This window comes from Podarcis liolepis (genome assembly GCF_965112155.1).
Source record: "Podarcis liolepis genome assembly, chromosome: 9".
Classification (NCBI taxonomy): domain Eukaryota; kingdom Metazoa; phylum Chordata; class Lepidosauria; order Squamata; family Lacertidae; genus Podarcis; species Podarcis liolepis.
In genome coordinates this window covers 9681428-9693478 of record NC_139564.1, presented here as the reverse complement: position 1 = coordinate 9693478, position 12051 = coordinate 9681428, and the positions used below count along the sequence as shown (strand labels likewise).

General features: G+C 44.6%; 1 protein-coding gene across 1 annotated transcript in view; it reads right to left on the bottom strand.

The window, feature by feature from the left end:
- Positions 1-10810, bottom strand: part of GC (GC vitamin D binding protein) — a 41698-nt gene extending 30888 nt beyond the window's left edge. Inside the window, exon 1 of the mRNA XM_083458845.1 lies at positions 10513-10810. Coding sequence (XP_083314971.1) covers positions 10513-10576 — 64 coding nt within the window. The 5' untranslated portion in view covers positions 10577-10810. The remainder of the gene's footprint in view (positions 1-10512) is intronic.
- Between the last annotated feature and the right edge of the window lie 1241 nt (positions 10811-12051).

Below are 12051 nucleotides of genomic sequence, written 5' to 3'. Positions count from 1 at the left end.
GTTATCTCAGGGTCATTATCCTGCTCTAATGACCTTTGCCTACAAAAACAGTTGCTGTATCCACAGGGTAATCGGGGAGGAGCTGGCTTTGGGTGGCTAGCCAGGGCTGTGGAGAAAGTCTTAGGTCTTGTTTGAAGAATAATAATAATAATAATAATAATAATAATAATAATAATAATAATTTATTATTTGTACCCTGCCCATCTGGTTGGGTTTCCCCAGCCACTATGGGCGGCTTCCACAAAGACCAAAAGTACACTAATATGTCATACATTAAAAACTTCCCTGAAGTACTTAATTCGTTCTTAACCTGAAACTGTTCTTAACCTGAAGCACCACTTTAGCTAATGGGGCCTCCCGCTGCCGCTGCGCCGCCAGAGCACGATTTCTGTTCTCATCCTGAAGCAAAGTTCTTAACCCGAGGTACTATTTCTGGGTTAGTGGAGTCTGTAACCTGAAGCGTATGTAACCTGAAGCGTATGTAACCCGAGGTACCACTGTACATTTTAAGCAGTACCATACCACTTTAAACAGTCATGGCATTCCCCCAAATAATCATGGGAGCTGTGTTGGCAGCACTGAAGTGATCTCCCTGGGACGCAAGCTTGGGCAGTGTGGATTGAGGTCCTGGGATGCCCAGATGACAGGACCCCACTCTCGGCTTCGCTGATGTGGTCCAAATGAAAGGAAAACAATACATTTGTTGTTGTTGTTTTTTATAAAATATTTATTAAAGTTTCAGAAAAAGGAATTACATAAAAACAAGAAATACAAAAGTAAAAGACAAAAATAAAAATACAAGAAAAATACAGAATAAAAAAGTAAGTATACTTACAGAAAAAAGAAAAAAAGGAAAAATAAAAAAATCAATCTTTCCATATCTTACATTCATAACCTTGTTTCCCTGACCTCCCCATACCTCCCTTTTTGTGTTCCATTTCAATTAATTAATTCAGCAATTTATTTCTCTCCTTATTATCTTGATCTTTAATCTTAATATATTATAACATTAAATTTTTACCTATTTAAAAATCCAATTTTTCCATATTCTTTTATATTATTACAGCTAGAAACCACTTAACTTCAATCAAACATCATTCTAACATTCATTAATTTTGCAATATTTCTGTAAATAGTCTTTAAATTTCTTCCAATCTTCTTCCACCGACTCTTCTCCCTGGTCTCGGATTCTACCAGTCATTTCCACCAATTCCATATAGTCCATCACTTTCATCTGCCATTCTTCCAGAGTGGGTAGATCTTGTGTCTTCCAATACTTTGCGATGAGTATTCTTGCTGCTGTTGTAGCATACATAAAAAAAGTTCTATCCTTTAACACCGATTGGCCGACTATGCCCAGGAGATAGGCCTCTGATTTCTTCAAGAAGGTATATTTAAATACCTTTTTCAGTTCATTATATATCATTTCCCAGAAAGCCTTAATCCTTGGGCACGTCCACCAATACATTTGGCACCAGCTTAGCTGCAGGAGTTGCCTCCCAGAGCTACAATTCTCGGAATTCTCTGGGAAGTGGGATTGATTCTTAAACCACTCTGAGAATTCCAGACCCCCTAAGTATCCCTATTTTCCAGGGACGTCCCTGATTTAGAGAAGCCATCCTGGTTTATGATTTTATCCCAGAATGTCTGGCTTTTCCTTTGGACGTCCCTATTTTCATCGGAGGGTATTTAGTTATGCGACCCCCCCCCCCGAGTCAAGCAGATAAGATACAAGCTTTAGAAGGCATTCAAAGGCAGCCCTGTGTAGGGAAGTTTTTGAAAGTTTAATTATGTTTTTATATAATTAATTTGGAAGCCACCTAGAGTGGCTGGGGCAAGCCAGTCAAATAGGTGAGGTATAAATAATAAAAATATTATGGAATAGGACATCCCTATTTTCCTCAGAGAAATGTTGGAGGGTACGGAGTTTTCCTTTCTTAAGCCGAAGAGTAATTTTTGTGAAGGTGATAATCTCTATTTAGGCTAGGGATGACCAATTTTACAATATTGTCATAGGCTTGGTGGCAGGACAGGAAAGGCTTAGGTTGTCTTCCAGCCTGTGGTTTTATATCTGTAAGATGGGCTTCTGCAGCTGAAGGGTATCCTTAAGTGCTCAAACCAATCCATTTATTGAGTTCATGGCTTTAGCCAATTTCGTTAAGTATCTCTTTGCATGACTGAAGAGCGCAGAAGCTACTAGCTAAAGATGCTTTGAGAAGGCAGGTCTTCCTTCACTTCCCGGGCAGGAAGAGAGGTCACTGGCAAACACAAGAGAACAAAAGGCCAGAAGTCAGTCTTGTTTAGAGGTCGGGGCTGGGGAGGGATGGAGGGGTGAGAAAAAGAAAGAAATCTCAGAACATTTCTCCAAAAAATAGATAAAATTTGGCTTAGCTCTTAGCCACTTCTGCCTCACCATCTACAAAAAGACTCTGCAAACCTTTCTTGATTTAACACAATAATGAGATGGGGGGGGGAGTGTGTGTATTATGGGACATGACAACCTGGTCAAAAAGCAAATAATTTTTGGTCCCCAGGCAAAATATGGCAAATTGAGCCATTGGAGCACACTATAGACACTGTGGGTTTATTTTACTTTGTGAAATGCCCTAAGCTCTTTGGATGCGGAGTGGTGTATAAATAATAATAATAATAATAATAATAATAATAATAATAATAATAATAATAATATGTTATTGTTGTTTAGGCCTGAGACACAGCTTAGTCATAGAGGGCTGCAGATGAAGAAGCTCCAGGAACTTTTACTGGCTTTGAAAACACATTTGGCTGCTTAACGTGGAGGCCTCTCCATTTATCACATCAAGAAAATCCAATTAGAGCGTTGATAAAAACAGAGCATCACTTCAACTGCCTTTCCAGAGCAATTGAAGCATTAATTACCATTTAATTTGTAGTCTTTAGGCTCAGGAAAATACTCTGAGGCTTAATGAGGGAGGGCATGAGAGCGATAGAGAGAACGCCTTCTGTCCCAGGAACAAATGAACAAATGTGTTTGCCAAATAACCAGAGAGGTGCACTTGCAACGACACAAGAAGCCTCTCCAAAGTCGAGACAGACGATCTCCTCCTTTAACAAAGGAGATGTGTGTTTGTTCATAGCCTGGCCCTTGGGGAGGGGGCGGAAAAGGAGCTTTGTTCTGCCCCATCACCCTTTCGCCGCCATACACATTGACCCATTCCATCTACAGTGGTACCTCGGGTTAAGAACTTAATTTGTTCTGAAGGTCCATTCTTAACCTGAAACTGTTCTTAACCTGAGGTACCACTTTAGCTAGTGGGGCCTCCTACTGCTGCCACACCACCGCCACATGATTTCTGTTCTCATCCTGAAGCAAAGTTCTTAACCCGAGGTACTATTTCTGGATTAGCGGAGTCTGTAACCTGAAGCGGCTGCAAGCCGAGGTACCACTGTATACATTTTGCTCCTGAGGGGGCCGTGGTTGGGACGAGAGAGAGAGAAGTGGAGAGATGGAAAGTAGCCCGTTATATTTGCTAAGCAAGGGTAAGACTGAAAGCCCCTTCCGCATATACCTTTAGATCCACGGGGGATGAAGATCCCCACCTAGGGTTGTGTAGCTATTGCAAATACAGTGGTACCTCAGGTTACATTCGCTTCAGGTTACAGACTCTGCTAACCCAGAAATAGTGCTTCAGGTTAAGAACTTTGCTTCAGGATGAGAACAGAAATCGTGCTAGGGCGGTGCAGTGGCAGTGGGAGGCCCCATTAGCTAAAGTGGTGCTTCAGGTTAAGAACAGTTTCAGGTTAAGAACAGACCTCCGGAATGAATTAAGTACTTAACCTGAGGTACCACTGTAATTTATTTGCTTCTCTTGAGAAATGCCTGTAAGGGCAAGAGGCAGGGGTGAGCAGTGGGCAGAGGCCGGGGTGCCATCTCCTGGGGGCCGAGCCATTTTTGGGACCCCCAATATTTTTGGGGAGGGACACCCCCATGCTCAATGAGGAGGGCAGTGGGCAGCTTCTCTTCCTCTTGCTGCTTCCAAGGAGCAGGTGTAGGGAAGCAACCCCAAGACAGTGGCAGCAGCAGGAGGAGCCATGTTGACGCCACATCCAGCTCCACCCTCTGGCTCCTTCGATGTCCTGACATCATGCACGCAACTCTGGCCCCCCAGTTCTCAGTTGGCAGAGGCAGTGCAGTGCACCTACTCTGGCAATGGCATTGCTACCATGTCCTGCAACAGTGATGAGGCAGGGCTGTGGAGACCTTGATGCAGTTTGGGCATCCCAATGGGAGTGCCACATTGAATTGTGTGCTCAGACTGCCCTGACCTTGCCACCCCCTGCCCATTCTGGTAGGTGGCCATAGGCGCCGACTCCATGGGGCCTGAGGGGGCCCGAGCCCCCTCAAAAATTCGTTTGGGGGGGCTCTGCCCCCCCAATAATTTAAGAAAATTATTAGGCAGCTTGCCAAAAACTGCGCAGGGGACTCCGGCGCACGCCTCCCAAAGTGACCGGGAGCTCCTGAGAAGGGGCGGGCAGGTCGGTCAGTCAGAGGAAGACCCCCAGCGGCAGGACTTTAGAAAGGAATGGAGCCGCGGGGCCGAGGAACGGCGTATTCGTCGCCGGTGAGGGACCGGGGTGAGGGGAGAATGGAGGGGACGGGAGTTCCCGCCGCCGGAGCGGGGCTTTTTTTCTGGGTTCAGCTAAGGTGACGTTGGTAGGAGGGGGTGGCCACCTCCCGGCGCGAAGCCTGGGGAGGGCAGGCCGGTTCTTGCATGCAAAAGCACCACTGCCATCCTGCCGCCAGTATGGACCCCGGTATGGCCCCCCCCCCCATATTTTTTATAAGTCGGCGCCCCTGTAGGTGGCAGCAACACAGCTGCAAATAGCCCCTCCCCACTGGCAGTTCCTGGTAAGGGGGAACAATCTGCAGCATAGTTGTGGGGTGGGGGGCATCTCCCTCAATAACTGCTTAGCTCAGCTGTGGGGGAATCTTTGACCCGCCAAATGTTGCTGGACTACAGCTGCCATCAGCCTCAGCAAGCATGTTTAAGGACAAGGGATGATGGGAGTTGAAGTTCAGCAATATCTGGAGGGCCGAGTACAGTGGTACCTCTGGTTAAGTACTTAATTCGTTCCGGAGATCCGTTCTTAACCTGAAACTGTTCTTAACCCGAAGCACCACTTAAGCTAATGGGGCCTCCTGCTGCCGCCGGAGCATGATTTCTGTTCTCATCCAGAAGCAAAGTTCTTAACCCGAGGTACTATTTCTGGGTTAGTGGAGTCTGTAACCTGAAGTGTCTGTAACCCGAGGTACCACTGTATTCCCTATCCCTGGCCTAGCTTGCCTAAATAGCATGGGCCTAGCTGTGCTAATGCCGCCCTCATACTATATGGCAGGATAACTGTGCATTTTGAAACGCACATGCAAAACAGTGCAAGGATATCTTTGTCTTGCAACTGTGAGAGAAACAAAGGGAAAGGTAAAAAAAGAAAAGGTAAAGGACCCCTGGACAGTCAAGTCCAGTCAAAGACAACTATGGGGTTGCGGCGCTCATCTTGCAGGCTGAGGGAGCCAGCCTTTATCCACAGACAGCTTTCCAGGTCATATGGCCAACAGGACTAAACCGCTTCTGGCGCAATGGAACACCGTGACGGAAACCAGAACTCACGGAAAATAATAATAATAATAATAATAATAATAATAATAATAATAATAATAATTTATACCCCGCCCATCTGGCTGGGTTTCCTCAGCCACTCTGGGCGGCTTCCAAGGCAATATTAAAATACAATAGTCTATTAAACATTAAAAGCTTCCCTAAACAGGGCTGCCTCCAATGTCTTCTAAAAGTCTGGTAGTTGTTTTTCTCTTTGAAATCTGGTGGGAGGGCGTTCCACAGGGCGGGTGCCACTACCAAGAAGGCCCTCTGCCTGGTTCCCTGTAGCTTGGCTTCTCGCAGTGAGGGAACCGCCAGAAGGCCCTCGGCACTGGACTGTTTACCTTCCAGCCACAGCGGTACCTATTTATCTACTTGCACCAGCGTGCTTTCAAACTGGTAGTTTGGCAGGAGCTGGGACAGAGCAACGGGAGCTCACCCCATCATGGGGATTCAAACCGCCGGCCTTCTGATTGACAAGCCCAAGAGGCTCAGTGGTTTAGATCACAGTGCCACCCAAACCATAGGACACACTGTTCCCATACCCTAGACTGCAGGTGCAATCTCATGCATCCTTAAAAGGCTCTCCTGTTGCCAGGCTGGTGGAAGCTGCTCTTTCATAGTCCAGTGGAAGACCTGATGCCTTGCTTGTGGAACGTTCCACCTGCAGAGTCTGGGAAGAGGTGAGCTGCATTCTAAGGGACCACGGGCCTCATCTGCTCCACAGACTGGGAGTTCCTCACCCCTGACCACCTCTGGGAGAAGGTCTAATGAAGGTCCTCCAGTGTAAGAGCCCAAGAGCCTCTGTCACGCAGAGCTATACTGATCTAGATGGACCAAAGTTTTGACTCAGAATATGGCAGCTTCATCTCTCCAGCCAGCTGTGAAAGTAACATTGCAGAATAATAATAGAAAAGAGGGACTCACACTGTGAACATAAGAAGAGCTCTGCTGAATCTGGCCAAAGGCAAATCTCACCCAGCATTGTGTTCTCACAGTGGCCAGTCAGATGCTTATGGGAAGCTGGCAGGCATGGCTATGACGTGAGGGCAGTAATAGTCTCCCTTCCTGCAGTTTCCAGCCACTGTATCTGACAGCGGAGGTAGAACTTATTTGTATTGTTTTGTTCCAATTTTAATACATGTGCTGCTGAAGCAAAGGAAGTATTCTAAGCAGACTCTGCAGCGTTTTTCTTTCTTTTGTTCCAAAACACATTTTTTTTAAAAGTATGAATAGCTTCAATACTTAATCCTTCGGTGTGCATATTTAGCTCTTTATCATCTAATCCGCTCCCTGTGTTTTCCCTGTTCCTGTTTGTTAGCTACTTGCAACGTGAAAATGTCACCTTCGTTTGCCTTGGGGAGTTGTATTGTTCTATGGCTGAAAAGGTCTTAAGAAAAAGAGCTTGTCGGTGTCTGAACGCAGATCAAAAGGAGAGGGAATGCGCAATATTCTCATGGCAAAGGTGGATTCATCCTTTTGTGATTGGAATTCCACCAGATAATGCATTTACCCTGGGAATGCCTAGAAATAAAATGTGCTTTTAGCAACCGAAGAAGGGGGCACAGCTCCGTGGTAGAGCATCTGTTTTGTCTTCAGAAGGTCCTAAATTCAATCCCTGGCATGTCCAGTTAGGGTTGGGAGAGACCCCTTGGATAGTCATTGCCTGTTACTGGGCTAGAGGGACCAAGGCATCTTATTATATTCCAAGGACTTCTATTCCTTGACTCAACGTCTGAGCTTGGCTCCGTGCTTGGGGAGAAGGTCCATGCAGAAGGTCCCAGGTTCAATCCCTGGCATCTCCAGGTAAGACTGGAAGAAACTTGTGCTTGAAACTCTGGAGAACCATGGACAGACACTGTAGATGATTCTGAGCAAGATGGACTCAGTATCAGGCAGCCTCTTGCCCCGACAGAACTTGCTCATGAAATTTCTGAGGATATGCCTGGAGGTGCAGAGTGTTCTAACACAGGTGAGTGGTGAGGTGAAGGGCAAACAGGGGGACAATTTTGCATCAACTGGCATACTGGGATAGGCCAACCGGAATGTTCAAATGCTAGAAGGCTATATCTGAACAGTTGCTAGAAGGCTGCCTGTTTGGATAGCTCAGTTGGTTAGAGCATGGTGCTGATGATGCCAAGGTTGCAGGTTTGTTCCCTCTATGGGATAGCTGCATTGAATGGGGGTTGGACCAGATGATCATCAATTCTTTGCAATTCTTTGATTCTATGATTTATCTCTTGAATTCAAGGATTGTTGATATCCACTAGATCAGGGGTGCCAACTCCCAAGAGAATGCAATCTGCTCACAGAGTTAAAAACTGGCCGTGATCTACCCCCTTTTGTTGAGCTTTTTTAGGAAGGAGGAAGGCCCATTTTGGGGGAGTTCAGGTCAAAGTTGAGTTTTTTTCAGGGAGGAAGTAAAATGTTGAGCTTTTTTTTTAGGGGAGCCACAGTTATTCAGCTTCTTTGGGGGGAGTGATCTACTGGTAGATCACGATCTACCTGTTGGACATGCCTTACTATATTGATACCAATACTTATTCTGATTTTCTGAGCATATAAATAAATATTGGAGTTCAAGTTGTCTTAGAGCAGCCTTGGCCAGTGTTGGATCCTCCAGATAGCTATCTTAGATTTGATAATTAAAGATAGTCTTGCATATTAAAAACAAATCAGGTATTGCAGGAGAGGTATTCTTTTACAAATGCAGCAAGGTTCGGGTCACATTTAGACTTCTTTCCTGACTGAACTTTCTTTTAGAATTGCTCTCTAATCCAACATTAATTTTCTACTGGAATCTCATCCTTTTGCAAGCAGCCTTTCACCCTCCCCTTTCCCTCTCCCACTGCTTCTCATATTTAATTAATATTTCCCTTTGTGTCAAAATGCTTTAAAAGAAATCTTTTTTCAGAACTGGTATTTACTGGGAAATATGGGTTGGGTAGAGGAATTGAGTGGGTGGCTGGCTTTGTAAATCAGGAGATAGTAAAAAAAATTCTCTTTGCTTAACTCTAGTTCTACAATTGAAATCTTTGCCACTTGTTAAATTCAATTCTATATTAGCAACAACAACAAAAATATTATAGCCACCAGTGAGCATAATTAGGGATTGTGTGCATGTAGAGGTTCAGGTTTCAGTGAAACAGCTTTGTTGAATTCTTTTTAGGATGAATTAGGAAACTGTTATTTCATCTTTAGAGTGGATATCAAATTCAGACTTCCCCAACCTGGTGCCCTCAAGATATTGCTGAACGACAATTCCTATCAGCCTCAGCTGGCATGACAAATGGGCAAGGAAGACGGGAGTTGTTGTTCCAGACATTGGGTGGAATTTGACGTCATGCAGAGATGAATGTTCTGCCTGCACAAGCACATCACCTTTCTGGATGGAGCTATCCTTCCCATGTGCTTTTCTGGGGGTTCTCTCGACTGCCCCAGAGCCAATTTGGGAGTGTGCAAGGTGCTTGGGGCGGGAGGAGAGTGAGCTAATTTAATCTGCTATGCTTGTGCAGATGGAACATTCATCTAGTGTGACGGTGAATTCCTCAGAGAGAGGATTCGGGTGTGTGTGTGTGAGAGCCCCGTTGTACAAATGGAAGTATTTGCAAGGGAGTTCTGCTTATGGGTTTGATAGGTGAATCCCATATGAACATACAGAGGATGGTCATGCCTGCCTGGACTCTGGACATTTATATACTATGAGGATGAGGAATTGGTGGCCTTCCAGATGTTGCTGAAATCCAAATTCCAGTATCCACGGCCAAAATGTTTCTCTGTAACCAGGACTCTAACTATCTGTGACCTATTAGAAGCGGGTGGAATGTTTTTACCCCCAACACTCTGTTTTAATGTATCTATGTGTTGTGTTTGTTTTTGCCTTGGGCAAGATAAAGCGACTAACAAATTTAATAAATATTCGAAGCTAAATAATAATTGGTCTTGCTAGCTAGGGCTAATGGGAGTGAGCGTCAAATTTTATTCATTTCAATTATTTATTACATTACAGTGGTACCTCGGGTTACATACACTTCAGGTTACATACACTTCAGGTTACAGACTCCGCTAACCCAGAAATAGTGCTTCAGGTTAAGAACTTGGCTTCATGATGAGAACAGAAATCGTGTAGTGGCGGTGCGGCGGCAGCAGGAGGCCCCATTAGGTAAAGTGGTGCTTCAGGTTAAGAACAGTTTCAGGTTAAGTACGGACCTCCGGAACGAATTAAGTACTTAACCTGAGGTACCACTGTATGTTATATATTTATTAATATTTATAAATTGTTTTATTTATAAATATGTATCCTCTAAGTTCTGAACAAGCAGGGGTGCCAATGATACATGCAGGTGAGCAAAATCATTTTCACAAATTGTGACCTGGAACGGGTCTCTTTCAGACCTTTTAACATACATGTGGGCACACACAATCTAGGAGTTCATATAATGCCCAAGCAATTCATACACACACACACACACACACACACACACACACACACACACAGAGAGAGAGAGAGAGAGAGAGAGAGAGAGAGAGAGAGAGAGAATATTTCTCTTCAGAACACTCTTACAAATTCACTTGCTTAACACATTTTTCCCAAGCAAGTGATAATGAGTTTCTTTCTCACTGCCAAGCAAGGACCAGAGGCAATCAGTGTAGTTTACGAATCCATTGGAACAGCAATTTCTTGTTCAAGCGCAAGCGAATCCTCTCAAACATTTCTGCTTGTATTATGAAGCTCTTGACAGGGTCTTAGAAAGAACGAAATCGAACCCTTTCTCTTTGCTGTCGGAGGCAACCCAAAATTTCCAATGGAAGTTTCCACAGCAGCAACACACAACGTGTGCCTGCATACATATGTATATTTAAAAAAAATCCTTACCTCTCTCGATTGCATGGCTATACGTTAACATGAGCAGCAAGGTGGTTATGATGACGGTCTTCATTTTTGTCCCCTGACAATTGCACAAGTTTAAAGGGAAGATGATACGATCGCGGTTTGCTTCCCGGGGGCTGCTTCACAAAGGCGGCGGAAAAGTTTGCCATGCCACTTATATCTATTTACTCCCAATTTTTTTGATCAATCATTAATTTTGGGGTGGGGCAGGGGCCATGGATCCTTGGCCTGACTGAGATAATCTGAAGCTTCTTCGGCAGGCAAACAGACACTGGTGGGTGCTGACAGACTCCAGACCATATTCCATTTTAAACATTAACTTAAGAATGCTCGGTTTTGGCACAGAAAAGAGAGAGGACCTATGTGGTCCCTCTGCTGCAACATCTTGTTTCTGACAGTACCCTCCGCATCAAATGTGGCACATTTATCTAATAAAAGAGTAGACTCTAGAACCGTGCACCAGATTTGTCCCGAATCCCAATGCAAATCAGGCCTGTTTGGAGAGAACTGGGCCTCAGACAACTTGGGCTGAGACAGCCACAGATCTCCGTGGGTCAGTTTGGATGGCCCAAAGGGATCCAGGGCTGTCAGTGGGTGGGGCATCGGGCAGGAAGGAGAGCTAGGTATCACATTTCCCTGCGAAAAGACCTCCCCGACCACCAGCTGCATCTTCCCAGAAGAAGCTAGACCACCTTTAAATGCAAACGAAATCAATTTTCTCCCCATCCCTAGACTGTACTACATTCAGTATCAGAGGCAGTGTGCCTCTGAATAACAGTTGCTGTAGATCTTTAGTAGAAGAGTCTAAATAACTCATGCTTATGGGCATCCCATGGGTATCTGATTGCCACTGGGAGAGAAGAATCGGCTCTTTAGTCTGATCCAGCAGGACTTTTCTAATGTGAAAATGGCACAGTGCATTAATGCTATACACAGAGATAATTAAGATGTAATATCAGTATTGTGAGTTAACCAGTCTCATATAACCAACATATTGTAGTCTAATTAATGCACAAAGGGGTTAACACCATAGAGTAAGCTGTCCTGACAGGCTTAGCTCCCCTTGGGAGGGACTAGGTGATGAAGCTTCCAATCTACCAGAGAAGCTCAATGTGTGAGGAGGTCAGAGCTGGTTGCTGCAGCTCAGACTGAATGGGTCTTAAAAGTCACTCTTGAGTTCCTAGACCAATAATTTAGGAACTTTCACCACGGATGCTCAGCCAAGTTTTACTGCGTGTGTAACTTTTTCTAAATGTTGTATAGATATGCACATGAACTTGACCTTTGGAGAGTGTGTAAGTAAAGTATTTTAAACTTACCAAATATGTAGTCTTTTTCTATGCGGGGGAAGAGGGGAATTTTTTTGAAAGAACTCACAAGGGTTTTAAGGCTTTAATAGCCTCTATCTCCACACTTTACTTTGCTGCATGTTTTGTGTTTTTAAATCTATGCTGGAGTTTTCTCACCAAAAGCACTTGCCCCAAATCTGGATCATGCCATTCAGAGAATTATCCTTTTTATATA